The sequence below is a fragment of the Trichoplax adhaerens genome, genomic scaffold (genome assembly GCF_000150275.1).
Source record: "Trichoplax adhaerens TRIADscaffold_32 genomic scaffold, whole genome shotgun sequence".
NCBI lineage: Eukaryota > Metazoa > Placozoa > Uniplacotomia > Trichoplacea > Trichoplacidae > Trichoplax > Trichoplax adhaerens.
In genome coordinates, this window is record NW_002060972.1 from 409290 (window position 1) to 425205 (window position 15916).

A 15916-nucleotide genomic window follows, 5' to 3' on the forward strand; every position below is an offset into this window, starting at 1 on the left:
GATTTGTTCATCAGCGACAAAATCTTATTTTTCGTCATCGCTAATCATCGAAATTTCAAGTTAGTTCCACGTATTGCTCCTTTTGGTCGGTAATTGCACCACCACACTAGAAAATTTGCTTCCTATTGCAACCAGTCTGCTGCTAGTGATTGAAACTAAATTCGCATAACTTTACCTGGAAATAGTTCTTCTCGAATTATTTTTGATCACTTTTTAATATCCATTGCTTGGATTAATAATTTGCAGTCTTGAGACTTACGCAGTATTTCAATATGGCAATGAATCAACATCGATTGCTCTGTCTGTGTCTGCTTCTGTCTTGCTCTATGTATTTTATGGTCGCTACTGTGGAGGCTCGTGATCAGCAATGCTACAATGTTGCTAATCATTTTAGAAGTAAACAATTACCGATTAATTCACATTCGTTGAATCCTATACCAGGTAAGTTATTTTATGTCGTTATAGCCTGTCGGTTTCATACTTTTAACTCTACGATTTCATTTTTCCGTTATTGTTGATTGCGTATAGTCTTAGACGGCTAATATTGCACGCAGATCTAGATACGAAATGGTCTTAACTTTATTTCGTTATTCGTCTACCGTCTAAACTTTACTTTTTCATCATACCTTAAGACAAATCTTAATTTTTTCGTTTAACTTGATAATTTGGCTCGTACGGTCGGGATTAATACTATACATTTAATCATTTTCTGGAAGGAGATAAATTGAAACGAGGTAGAATCGAAAATCAATATCCATGCAGTCCGAGGGATAATTCGTGGAGATTGCTTACTCTCTCTAGATTAACATTAGCAGTACTTTATCGACTCACATTTACATTTCTGCCAAATACATCAAAATCATGAAGGGTTATTTACTTTACTGGGCAGATAGAATATATTTATTAACCATATTCTCATGAGCTTAGTTCCATGCAATAATTTTTAATGATGCATTGCAGATTCATCTAGTTCTGGAAAATGCTCGATCAATTTCATTTCTGCTGTAATCTTATTTTCCAGACATAATGTACTTCCCGTTCTAATAACTAATAGATCATATATTAAATCATCATCTGGGTGATGGTATTTCTAGCATAAATTGCTGATTAGGAAATAGATTGCGCACATAAAATGGTAGAATATTCTTTCAGTTTTTACCCTTTTGTCTGGAAAATGATTTTCCAGACGGGGCGATTAATTCGTGAAATAACGAAATACTTAGTCTTTCCGCACCTCTACTGTTAATCTATCCAAGATTACATCTTGTTACAAATTGGCTATAATATCGAGAAAATTAGTCTATGAAAGGATAACAGTAAATTTTTTCCTACCCGATTCCGTATTATTTGATTTGAAAAGCATAGGATATGTAAAATAACAAATCTCCTATCCTTGCATCACTAGATAATACTGTAATAGCCTCGAATATATGATATTTCTACTATACAATGTAGATTGAAGCATCATAATCACAGAAGATTATTTTAGGGCTAGAAAATTTCACGGATATGCTTAATAGTGTATATTAATTTAGCATAATGGAATAGCAGTACTTTAGAAATTTATTATCGGGTTGAAACTCTCAATTTTCTGAAACGTTATGTGATTATACACGCTATTTGGATAAGTAAATATAGATGATTTTATTTGAATATATCTATATTATGAAAGTCTAGGCAATAAATTCAAAGTTTACGTCTGGAATAGACAAGAATAAATTTATTCAGTAGTTCCCTTATGTCAGCCATAAGGCTTTCCAATTTTGATGTATCATTTAGTATAAACATTTGACTTGTAAGTGTTGCTTAAGTTGAAAGCAATAATATGGATAATTCTCGCGGTCTATTAAGAATGACAAAAAGGAATATCAAGGGGTTGCGGCAATTTCATAAATTCTTATATTAAAAAGAAACCCAGTATAACATAATAGACAGTTTTAAGTCGATATCTCTTCTATTTTACGTCTCAGTAACTGATCATTAAGTTTGACTAAAATGGTTTACTTATTTACAATTAAAATTTATTTATAGAGTTAAAGCTGAATGTTAAAAAATTATCGCTAGACTATTTGTTGTTCAAATAGTAGTAGACGTTAGATTGTAAATAATCGTAGCTAGACAAAATTATTTATTCGAAAGTTCAAAGATTCACGAATAGAAACAATAGTTTTAGTGTCTTGATCCAGTTCCAGTTTATTCTGTGGCTTTATAATAAACCAAGAAGCAGTTGCTTGAAATTATATCACTAAATGCAAGAAATCAAACCCATATTTACTTTAATAAAAAACTTCTATCTTGGGTATGATCTCATCCAATGTTTATTAATATTTATTACTGATATTATTTCAACATCACATATCTTACTCATCCTAGACTCATTTCAGTTCTCATTAAGTAGAATTTACTTTCGAAAGTCAATATATCTATAAAATGAAAGCAATTGGAATATAATTTAGTTCTATAATATGATAAACGTTTCGATCAGCTAATTATTCTCTGGGCCCATGATAGTATTTCTAGATAAATTGATATAGGAATAATGTTCGGAAAAAGCTATGATTCCGAAAGGAAATGGTTGACTACTAATTACGATGTAGATATGGATTCCATTTTCATACTGTAGTTCCTGTTATTAGCAATAAATCGATAAATACAGACAATTAGTTGTAGCTACTTTTCATTTAGTAGTATTTTTTTATTTTGATACCAGTTCATATCTTTTGATAATGGTCTATCATACTAGACAACCACTTAGAACAACAAGTCAAACTGTTCATTTCTTTCCATGATTTTTTCCAATGTTAAATAATAAATAGCGTAAAAGACTAAATTACAGTGTTCAGACAATGTATGATTTTATTGTCTAGATGTTTAATAATGAAAGAAAATGCGTCATATCATTTCTAACACTCTTATTTTTTCGCGACTTGACGGAAATATAGGAACTTCATTACAACATTGTACCTGTAAATGGACATGTTGTACGCGACAATCGGAGAAACTCCTTCATGATCGAGTATTAACTGAATTAGCCTCAATCGGACCCAATGAAACTAATATTATGAATCATGATTTATCTACATTTATCACTGAATTTCAAGGTAAGTTAATATTTGATCAATGGATACAAGAATAGAATAGATTTAATAATTTCAATTTAGCGATGTTTATACTTCGGACGAACTATCAATCGAGGCAAAACTGAGCCAATAACAATTGAATCTATTTTCAATGTGATTTACCGTTGAAAATCTTTCTAACCAAATTATACGAGTTCAAATTGCTACTAAATGAAAATTGAGTCATAGAATTGCAGTAAATTTCAGAACTTGATGAACGTTTGATATCTAAAGCGCACACGTATAGCCAGACTAGAAGAAGTGACAACTGGACAACGTACATCTACGATATTGATCAGTGACATATAATACATATCAATATTCATCAACTGTAATTTTGGAAATATCGTTAGCAATTAGATATTGATGGTGTCGGCAATATTGATCTTTAATTGAAATTTCGCCACTATTATTTTTCATCAGTTTCAATCGACTTTATCGTTAAAATTTGTTAGTTGCAATCCAATTTTAGCATCCAAATGTGTATAAAAATTTATCACAGCATCTGTGAATTTGTAGCGCTACTTCACTATAAGTGTTTAACAATTAATTAACAATGCATGATAGCGAATGCCAAACTGGAGCACATATACATTTGTTGTCTTAACTTAGATTATTATGGACTTATAAGTCATTTGAGCTGACAGTAACAGAGCTAAACGGATGATAAATACGTGATCTTATCGTTATTAGTCAATATCTAATTACATTTCCTATAGGATATGAATTCTTGCTTAAAATCTTTAACTTCCTTCCGATGTTGAAATACATGTATCCATAAATGGATTATCTTGCCGTATATCTCCCTAGATCTTGACTTTTGCTACACTTCAATAACTATCATTTTCGCTGATTTTAAGATTAGCAACTAGCCAGACTTAGTTCTTAATCAAATTACAGATCAACATATGCAAGGATTACATGTGATAGAAAGGTGTATTTTCATTTGGCTTCCAGTGTTTTACGGCAATTGTTTACTTTTCAATTATGAATCTAGAGTATCATTTTAACGGCACCTACTATCTAGATAGAAGTCTTCCAAGCATATTAGTCGACTCATAGAATTTTCCCTTTGCCTCAACTATGAATCTGGCACATAATAGCACATAGTTGGGCATTTTAGAAGCGACGATCAGGCTAAATTTGCTTTTCAAATTTATGATAGATTTCTTTATTAGTCAGTAGGTATCGAATTAAGTTTAATATATCATACCAAAACGAGGGCAACAATATTTACCGACCCTATAAATTTAGTTTTCTGGTTTGATCTCATAAAAATTAAACACATTTTTTAGTCAATTACTATCCAGTATGGACTCTGATATTGAAATTCTATTTTCTCTTGTAATATTCCAGATCTTATGATGACATTAAATGTAACATGGCTAAGTGTCGGCTAAGGGGATTCAAATTAATTTATATATTCCATATTTTAATATCATCCAATATAGCCTAATTCATTATTAATCTCAACCTGCTGACTTAAATACAGACTAAGCATTTGATGCTGTATCAAAATTCTATGCTTTCTATTTGGTCTACTACGGATTATATCATCAATTTTAATCCAGTATGGCATAGGCAGTAGTGTAAAATTTTTAGCTCTGTTTAGTAGTCACAATTATTAATTTACTACGATCCTTTATAGATTTAAGACTACGGTTTATTTGGCTACATTTAAAAGAAATTACTAAACGGTTGCAATAGTAGAAAATTACTTTTTTATTAGTTTATTTTGGGAAAATTCATTTTTACCTCTTTAACATTTATTCCTCGAAATTAATACTGTACTATTTTAATATTGAAATATTAGCTTTGGAAATTTGTTTTTATTACTTCATGGATAACTCAAGTTTCTTTATTTGCCTAAATTCCTGACTCGATTAAATTCAAATTGAGAAAGTAAATACATTGCAGTCCGTGTCTCTATCTTTTTTAATTTATTTTATAAAAGCCTCATAATAGCAGTTCCCATACAGCTAGATTTCGAAATAGGAGTTGTACCGTCATGTATTCATGCCACAAGAATTAAATTTATTCTGTTCTGTTTGATATTTGCTACTACTGTCTCGTATATTTATAATTATTACTCTTTAATATTATAGCCACAGCCATCATTAGCCAATACGATCAGAGCTGTTGCATAAAATAATGTCTACGGCTTGAATTATTGATTTGTTAATTTTTTCTTTTTGATCACGTTATTGTATCCTATTATTATTTATCCCATTTACTTTCTACTGTATTTATCCATTGCTCATTCAAGTTAGTGAATGAAAAAAATTATTCGATATCTTAGAAATTTAATTAAAAGTAATAATCAATCTATTGTTAATCTCGCATATAGCAGTTACTATTATTTGACAAAATTTTAATATTAATGATGAAAGATGATAATTAAAGGGCTATCAAAAATAGATTTGGCAACTCTTATTTATCTACATATAGAATTATATATCGATATGAGGATAGTCAGTAGATGCACTGTATAATTTTCAATATTATAGTATTACACAGTGTCTGCAAAACTGATGTAGCCATCAACGAGTTACGTTTTAATTAAATTTCTTGATGAGTCAAAAGCCATGTGAGTAAAAAGTGTCTAACTCTCGATTATCTCTCGCAATATTAGCATTCTTATCGATTGCTAGTACTTATTAAAACGTGACCATAGGGACTGTTATTGACACTTTATGTCTAGATATAAAAGCTATCAGACTAATGATGATTCATTCAAACGTTACTGAAGTTTATTACTAATGGAACAATACGTATTGATAGCGTGCTGATTTGTTGAATTCTATATTCTAGGGCATATTTCTAAGAATATCGACGATGCTGAAAAATTCATGAACTATGTTTATGGTGTTGCTTACCCTGATGTTTATCCAATGAACAAGGATATTTTTACTCAATTTTATTCCTCTTTACGCCATTTTATGAATGGAAATTTAAATAATTTGGAAAATCCGCTGAAAGAGCTCTATACTGAATTAGTTGTTCGAGGTTTTAGTTATAAAAGTATCAAATTCGATTTTAATCCTAAAGTACGAAATTGTGTTAAGCAACTGATTACAACTAATGCTAAGATGCCTGGTTATCCTGATAAAGTTATCGAGAAAACAAAACGAGTTATGGACAAGACACGTGGCGTTTTGGCTTTATTAATTCAGTTACGGAAACAAATTCCAGCATTAAGTCAAATGAAGGCCGGCCAAAGTTGCGATCGGGCTGTGGTCAATATGCATGTTTGCTCTATTTGTGCAGCGTTTAGTGTTCCACCCTGCAATAAATATTGCCAGCATGTATTAGCAGATTGTTATTATGACCAAGTCTACATTACTAAGATTTTCCATGATCTATCCATCAATTTAAAGCTATTAATTGAGCAAATATCAAGCCATTACAATATGAAAGAAGCGTTAGGAGAATTAACGAAAGATATTTCAATATTTGTTTCGGCATTTGATGCTTCACCTTCATCGATTACTGATCCGGTAAGATGAATAGCCTTCGAAAAAGACTACGTTGAAAGGTTTAGTCATATTAGTAGAATGTAATTCTTCACGTACATTATTAGCCAATATTATAATCTGCTTAGTCATTATTAGTGCTGAAATTGCTAATTACCGTACTCTATTGTTTTATTTCATTGCTATAAACTAAATTTTAAAAATAAATTCACATACTAATAGCTGCTCTATTTTAAATTAATAAAGTGTATGAATTTTCATTTTGCTAGATTACTAAGAACTGCAAGAGTCTACAGAATAAGCGGGAGAGACGATCAGCTGATAATGATTTTGTCGTTGATGGCATATCAAAAGATCAAGTTCACTTACGTAGTAAAAAAGCGGCCAATAACATGTTAGCATCAGCCGGAATTAAGAATAATCGAAATGGTAGGTGGTATATTAGTTATGATATTGCTTAAAAAACTGCTGATCGATTGATTGAGACTGTTATTTAGTTTTACTTACACTCTCGTCTTAAATTTAGATAAGGCTTACGAGAAATTCTTACAAAATTTATCCAACGTATTGGAATCAGGTCAGTTCTCATGGGAGAAAGTCATCGATCGAGCATGCTTATCTCATTTTTCAGCTAAAACAACAACGCAATGTTGGAATGGAACTGGTGTTGGAAGGTAACTATGAAGATTAAATTGAATTATATTTCATGTGATAATATTGGTCTTGTAGGTATCCAGTATTCTTGCAGTACCGGTATCCAATTCTTCTCTAATTACGATATATTTCATGCTTTTATACTTATTTAACATTGGGATTGTGATATTATAATTGACTGATACTAAATTCGGTTCCATCTGAATAGTAGATACAACTAGGAACGATTTTAAATTTTTCGTATCTTAGTATCGAAGTTACTAATGGAAAAATAATAAATTTAGTATCAGTTATTAATGAAAGCTAAATACTCAACACTATTTTGACTAGCTATGTTCTCTTTGATATAAGATAGTCATTAACCAACGATTTTGAAAGCTTGCTTCGATTAAAATTAACACAGATACAACGATGTTGATATGTAGTTATGCCTAGTAGTTATTTAAACGTTATGTGTTGCTATGTATCAATATTATCTAGACACTAAATAGAAGTTTTCCTCCTTTCAATAGTTTCTCTGTTTCGCCGACTTTTGTCTGGAATAATCAAATATCTGTCGAATCAACCTATATCGCTGATAGACTAATTAAACTTATGGATACAACCATTAAAGGTATTCAAAATAAGCCTGTGGAATATCCACAATTAGAAATTTATAAGACCCCAGCATCAAGCGGTTTCAGCGGCAGCGGAAACCCTACTGATAACGACGATACGAGTGAGGACGATGATGATGGAAATGATGGAAATGTTAGTGGCAACACGTCAGGTGGGTTCTCTGGATCTAGCGCTAATCCTGAGGTTAAAGGCAATACTGGCGGTACAGAAGCATCTACAACTGATAATACACCAACAATCATATTTAAGCCATTAACAGTAGCTACGCGATATATTGAAACAACAACACCACCGAAAACAGAGCTAACAACAACAGCAAACAAGCCTTCAACATCGGCGACTACTGAAGCTAAAACAACACAAAGTACTACGAAAACTACTACGAAAACTGTTACAACAAAATCAATAACATCTTCCGATACTACAAGGAAAGGAACGGTTGGAAATCAAAATTTACAAGAGGATCCAACGACAACGAGTAGTGCTAAGGCTCATCGAAGTTACTCTACCGCATCGATATTACTCATTAGCGGTTTAGCTTATGCTTTACTCCATACAAACGTATTATCATCGTTATGATAATATTAGCCAAGCGAAATTCAATCACAACTTCAAGGTTAATTCATACTTTTTATAATCATCGAGTAAAATTAATCAAGAATTAGTCTTGACTTCAAATGAATCAATAGATGCAACTGGAATGGTATTAAAATATCACGTAGTGCTTGATAAGTTAAATAGAAAAAAATAAACCATAGAGAAATTAAGCATGTTATGCTTAATTAATCTATTACCTGTATCTCTCTCTAACCCACATACACTATATATATTTACCTTTCTTTAAATATATATGATGCATATATATGACTATTTACATATCTAACATTATGTGAGTTTCCCACTCCTTTAAAATCTTCACCATTCTTTATTCTGCAGCGATAATTCAATCCACTACAAAAAATATTGATCCAACAATTACATGAAAATATCATGTCAATTTACTAATAGATATCAAAATTTGATCATTATTTTAGTTATAAATGGTATTATTGTCGATAAATGATCAGTATTATTGGCAATCGATGTATAATATAGTTTACATCTACGTTATTGAACTAATAAGACATAAACGATCGAATTGTTGCAATTCAGCTGATATTGATTATTTCTAGATTTACACTTAGCAATAATGTGGCAAAAATATCGTTTTGATACCAACCCATCTATTTAATCAATAAGTAATATTTTAAACGCGATATTATATCAATCAGCTGGGTAAAAAGGACGAGAGTATAATTTGAAAGGATCCATTTGGTAAATTTAACTCCATCCTTGATAACATTATCGGTACGATAATTTGGCAATCATTTTTTTTGTGATCTGGTTTATGCAAATATACGTAAAGTGGTACGTAAGCAATTTTATCGTGATCGTATTTAATTTTGAAACTTAATATCTGTATTCAAAATCGTTAACTTGAGCACTTATATATGTATATTGGTGTTTATAATCGCGATTTCTATATAAAAATATAGGCATTATTACATATACTGTATAAATATGGATTTTATTCCAACCTTATATGAAAAAATAATTGTCAATTTTTGTTATCATAGTGGTAGAGTAAAATTTTCCACAGATAACTGAATTGCATAATTTACGTAGTTATTTCAGTAACTGAGTAGTCCATTAACAAATGTAATATAATGTTAATGTTGTTGTTGGCGTAATAGTTGTTTCCAAAGTTGTCTTCAATTTACTTGATTCATTCGGTAAATATATATGTCATTTAATATACCACAAAATATTAAATTGAGACAGCTGTGATTATGATTTTAAATAACTGCTGCAGTATACAGACTAATTTTCACTATTTTAACCATGTAAAAATCGCTATACCTTAAATTATGGTCTGGGTTTGTCAAGGGATCAAGGGAAGATTATATCAATATTTGGTAATTCAAGAATGATTACTAGTACAAATCCTTCTAATTAACATAATTTAACTTGCTCATTTTATGTATCTATTCTTAACTATTTGAACCGTCAAAAGGAAATTAATCAATATTAATCACAAATTATAATTAAAATGTTCTTCAAATATCATTTAATCATTATTTCAGTGTAATACCTATGCTTCCTGCTATGCTATGGACAGAATCAGTCATTAAACAATTTGGACTTCGATCAAATAAAGTAATTTTCACTAATTCCTTAATGCATTCCCTCGTATTTACTTCGATTGCGAATTCTCTCAAGGCTTATTCGGTTAATTCGCTCAATTTTAATTATGTTATGATTCTTCCTCGTTATGATGGCATGCAACAGTTTTGAAAATCTTTAATTTTTAATGGTAATTAGTCTTTGAAATGTATTCAACTATTTCTGCAGCCATTTTATTCACAATATGATCTTCAAGTAATATTAGCTGAAACATTAACACAAGGTGATAAAAAAGCTTGATAGATTTAAATCTGGATAAGTAGTATCGATTGCATGCAATCTTTTGGGCAAATAGTAAATCCTTAGCTGTAAAGATCAGGTCAAGAGACTAAGCTCATATAAAAACATTTTATGATATATAATTTACAAGCTTTTCACGCATCTGCAGATATACAACAGCATAAAATTGTGATACAAATTGTATAATGTAAAAAGTTTAACTAACTATGGAAGTCAGTATACAGTTTTAAGATATATTACTTCGATATGCCACTCAACTCGTCACTTCGTTACATAACTGGACTATCGCCATTTCGCCGTAACGTTTGCCGCATAATAATATGTAGAGAAATAAAACATATCTTGCAAGGTTGATAGAAAAGATGATTAGTCGATGTTGTTTCGAAACAATTTAAAAAATATAAAAATAATCAACAAGAATCGATATCTGTTTTCTGTTTCAGTTTGTTAATACCCAGATTCGATTTTTGAGTCTTTTAATTTAACTGAAACAAAACAAGACAACTATTTAATAAGGATTATCTTATTATAAATTACTTTTGTCGATTAACTAATAATTTCCTTAACGCAAAATCTATATTGACAACCAGCTTCTGATAAAAATTGATTGCGCTTCTTAAAAATAAAATTGATCAAAATATGTCAAAAGATATAGTATCAGGTCATTTTTCTGCAATTTCAATGTCCATCATATATAAATTATATTATTAATCATATGGCGTTATTATAACGTCGTATTTCAATAATATTGTTCTATTTGTAGATTACGTTTTAGAGTGGAAAAATAGTGATCGGGATAAAATTCATTAGTATTAATATGACTGTAAATCAAATTTAAACTTTAGTTACAGTCATGTATTTAATCTACTTTTCAAAAGCATCAATGGCAAATATATTTGCCAATACAGCATACGCAAAAGAGATGATTTACTGTACATTAACGCTATTAATGAAAAACTTGATGAAAGCACATTAGTAGCATTGCACTGAGATAAAAATTGATGTAATATACAAAATGATATTCCCTGCGTTTGCAATGTAGCTGACCAAGGCGATACTGATTTGTGCAGTTACGGATACTACACTGTTAAAGTGCCTAGCAATTCTTCTTTTTTTGCAAAACGTAAACTAAGCATGTGCAAATTTACAGGCAACGTGCAGAAGCTTGGAAGCAGAGCTAATCTATAGCAGCAGCTTGTTGCTTTCTCCTAATATAAAATAAAAGTCAAGAAATGAAACAGGATCATTCGCAAGATTACGCCTGAATACAATACCGTTTCCGATAAGTGAATAATCGCATTACAAGAAAAGTTCGGAATGTACTTAACAATATTTTAGACAAAGAATATACTACATAATCTATTCATTTTATTAAATTAGCATAGTATTATCTTGATATTATCTCAATCAGTGTAGATTGAAAATGCGTAACTATATGCAATAAATATTCCTTATAGATTTAACTTTGTCCGTTAGCTTCCAAGTAGTATGTTAAAGCGGAATATTTTTCATATTTTTAATTAGCGACAGCTCAACCTTAATTATTCTTAAAGTGCTGGTAAAGTACACATTTTTACTAGGCCAAAATGGCTACATTTTATAAATAGTAGGACAATTAAATGTTTCTATATATGGCTATACTGCCTAGTAATGTGAAATACTACCTTTTTATCCTTGCACACTTTGGACAGCTATCCAAAGTGGCTTTACATCTTTTATGGTAGCAGGTATGACAATCTAAGCAAATACAAGATAAAAATATTAATAATATTAACTGTCTTATTAAGCATATAAACTGATACATTTATATCAAGATAAAATACTAGTTATTAAATACCTTACCATCGCATTGATAACAAGTAAGTATTTCAAAAGGATAGATAAGAGTTTCGCTCTTGCATATTTCGCATATGAAACCTTTCAGACGGCATAGCTTTATTTTGATAATACGGTAAAGGAAATTATAATTATCAGACAAGATTTGATCACTTACGCTTAAGTCATTAAAGTATATGCAGTAAATTGATTTACCTGACATTGTGAGATATGAGCCGCGTTGGCTATTACGTATGGCTCCAAGATGGCATTAAGTTCTTTCTTTTTTACCTGTAATTAGTATATTATTTCGGTTACATTTAAAGCAACGGATATAGAATCTAGCAACAGTAACTATATTAAATAATTCATTTTAGTTCTTACACTCATAAAATCATGCATGGAATATACATGTGGTTGATCGATGATATGAAGAGGTAGCTTCTCTAGTCTTTCCAGCAATCCTTTCGATGATCCACAAGTAGAGATATATTTCTTGAGGTGAAATAGTTGTATTCTCAGTTCCTTAATTATACATTAACCAATAGTTGTCATCAACGTTATTATTGACATTGATATTTTATTACATGATTTTTTAATTCTAATTTAAGCAGGTAAGCAAAGCTGACCTTTACAGTATTTAGAGTTTTCTTCTTGTATAACGATTGATTAATATCCATCACGTTAAATAATGGATCATGATGCATTTTAGTTAATAATTCACGCGCCATATTGGAAACAGGAAACTTAGTAAAGTCCCATTTTTGAATCACATGCCCAGGTATTATCGCAGTAGCATTTCCATGACATGTGTGACAGAAATATTTACCAAAATATTCGCAATAACGAAAACGCTTAGAATAACCTATAATATGATATTCGATATAATATTAGAATAACAACTTGAATGGCATTAGTATTAGTTTTTCAATATCAAAACTAGAGTCATATGCCTTTATCAACTTTCATTCCACAACCAGCACATCGATAATTTGCCTGTGCAATAACTGTCTTTCGTCTATATAAGAAGATATTAGAGATATCATATTATTAACTGTTTTTAATTGAATGCTTTAAAGGGATGATAAAAACGTTTGCAATAATCTTACTTTGTCTGAGGATGAATAATAAATATTATTTGCTGTCTTGGTGGAGCCCATTCTAGGTTTCCACGAATTCGTGGCTGATGTACACATAATTATCAAATGAATTGAAGTAGATTAATTGTTCCTATACATCTATGTATGACAGTAACCACTTACAGTAGATTGTTCCATTGATTCAGTTAACGTTGAATTGGTCGCTGATTCACTTGATAAAACTGGATTAGGTAAAAGCTCCTGTGGCACTTCAGTATCTGATATTAATAAATTGGTATCGGCTGCAGGTTTATCGGAGTATTGCTTCGCAACACTTGCCAATAGTGATCTCGCCAAATACTCAGCGGAATTTGTATCGTTACCGCTATATGTTAGAATTTCGTAATGGCATTTATTATGATTATTTTCTTGGAAGTAAGGAAAAAAAAGACGTGAATGCTTACACATAATTTAAATAATCGTTTACCTTTCCTTACTTTCCGTTTGGATATACTGGCTATACGAATCATAAGATTCTGCAAAAGATAAAACAGCAGCCAAAAAAAGCTTGAGTACTTCCATAAATTATCAACATAGTAAAGAGTTTACTCAGTCCTTAATTCTACTAACTTTTCCGTGTAAGGGTGTTACTTCTGGATACTTTTAGTTCATCGATAGTAGAATTAACTGTAGACTCATTTACATTCGATAAATCTAACGAAAAGTCATAAGAAGAGAGAGCTCTGCGGTAAATAAATTATTATTCTAGCGTAGTAATAAAATAAACCAGCTTCTGATAATTAAGACTAAATAATAATATTTAGAATTATCGTACCTTCCCAGCTATTAGAAATGACATCAGCTATTTTAAAAACAATAAATGATTAAATATATGATTCTTTTGATATCTGCATCTTCTATTTAAATCACATGAAAGGAAAACATGGCAGTAGCTATTACTGCAGTACCTGAATCATTCTTTCCAAGTTGAGAAACCTGTAATGATAAAATAGTTTTACTACTGACATAAAACTGTATTACTGTCTATCTAGTACACATTACCTCATCACCAGAACTTTCGTCTTCTACTTCTTCATTAAATGTACAATCGAGAGGTTCCAAAATTTTCTGACATCGAATCTGAAGGAATAGAATCATTCACTATGATAAATTTGTTCATTCTGAGGATAAGGCTATATTATTACTAAAAAATGCAGGTCGTAGAATGATCCTTCATTTTAAAATATGCACTCATGCAATTAAGAACATCCCCCAATAGCTAACCGCTTCAATGTGCGTTATGACGGATTCAGCTAAGGATATATGAGCATTTTCCTATTTAAAAAATAAATTTCAATAATACGTTAGTTACATAATATTGTAGCTGAAAACAATCAATTCTATTAGAATTATGATATAATTATTGTGCTAACGAAGTAACTAAGTCTGCATACTCGTTCTAATTCTTCAGTTGATGCAATATCTGATAACATTGCAATGTCTCGGACTATATCTGATAATTCTCTATCAACGGGGTTGCTGGGCTGTTGTGATGATATAGATATTTTTCTATTTTCTGTAAGATAAAGTCATTATTAATGCACAAAAATATAATATTTTATAAGGGATCCGATAACAGTTATCCCTAAAGAGGTAAGATGAATCGAAATTTTAACCAGTTCACTTTTTATAAACTTATTCATTAAGTAGTGTATATGAAAGAGGCAAGCATCTTATAGAGCAAAATGTAGGGCTTTAACAGTTAATATGAGATGCTTATCCAAATACTATTCTTAGGTACTACAGATAAAATACTTTACACACTTTTCTATGAAGAGCAGAGGACAATATCAAAAGCGCAACATAGAACGTAAAATTGCATTCTTTAATAGTAACTATCGACTATGCAAGATGAAATCCAATTTAAATCAACAGTCAATATTGTCAACTGGTAGGGTTAATGTAATCTGAAAGCCGACTATGTATAACATATGCCAACGAAGAATCGCATTGCCGTACGAACAGCACTCGGTACGTCGAAACGCAGATAATATAACATTAATACATATTTCCTAGACTGAAACATATGGTGGGTTGATAGATGAAATACGTATTCGATTTATGTTCATTACACAAGCAAATTATGTATTACAGGAAGGAGTCAAGTTTACAGATAGTTATGTAGTAATTATATAACTTTTTAGAAGCAGTGTACAACACTCACGATATACATGCACGTAGATTGACGATATTAATAAAACATACTTCCTTTCTTTTGCTTGGGTGATATTTCGCTGTTTATGTTTAATTCTCGAGATGTTTTATCTTGGCTGGTTAAATCATCAGTATTCTCGAAAGCTATGTTGGAAGATTGGAGTACTGGACTACGGGCAACAATATCTTTATGTGATAAAAGTTTATCTGAAGTTACTTTAACATTAAACTGAAATTGACTACGATCACTAGCGTTGTTTTCAAACGTAGGTGAAAAAATATCATCCAAATTTGTTTCATCAGAAGAACTTCCAGATGTGAATAATTTTCTTTTGTTTTCAGTACGATTACTATGAATTGGATTCGTAAAATTTCCAACCTTGGTTAATTCATGGAGTTTGCGTTGGTTGTTACTGGTTGTAATTTTAGTTACTTTAATTGGAGTGCTATCATGTTGTACAGCTTGCAAGGGATCACCAGA

At 30.7% G+C, this 15916-nt stretch overlaps 2 protein-coding genes across 2 annotated transcripts; one reads left to right on the forward strand and one right to left on the reverse strand.

The window, feature by feature from the left end:
• Positions 1-272: 272 nt before the first annotated feature.
• Positions 273-8443, forward strand: TRIADDRAFT_61971 (uncharacterized protein; the record flags this gene model as incomplete). Its single annotated transcript, XM_002117893.1, has 6 exons — positions 273-441; positions 2943-3101; positions 5931-6616; positions 6862-7021; positions 7119-7266; positions 7759-8443. 6 exons carry the CDS (start codon positions 273-275, stop codon positions 8441-8443), a joined length of 2007 nt encoding a protein of 668 aa, XP_002117929.1.
• Positions 8444-11987: 3544 nt separating this feature from the next.
• Positions 11988-12903, reverse strand: TRIADDRAFT_33286 (uncharacterized protein; the record flags this gene model as incomplete). The annotated part of the gene is made up of 5 exons (XM_002117913.1): positions 11988-12064; positions 12170-12260; positions 12359-12433; positions 12527-12667; positions 12772-12903. Coding segments are annotated over 5 exons (516 nt in total), but the record flags the coding sequence as incomplete, so codon positions are not given.
• Positions 12904-15916: the final 3013 nt, after the last annotated feature.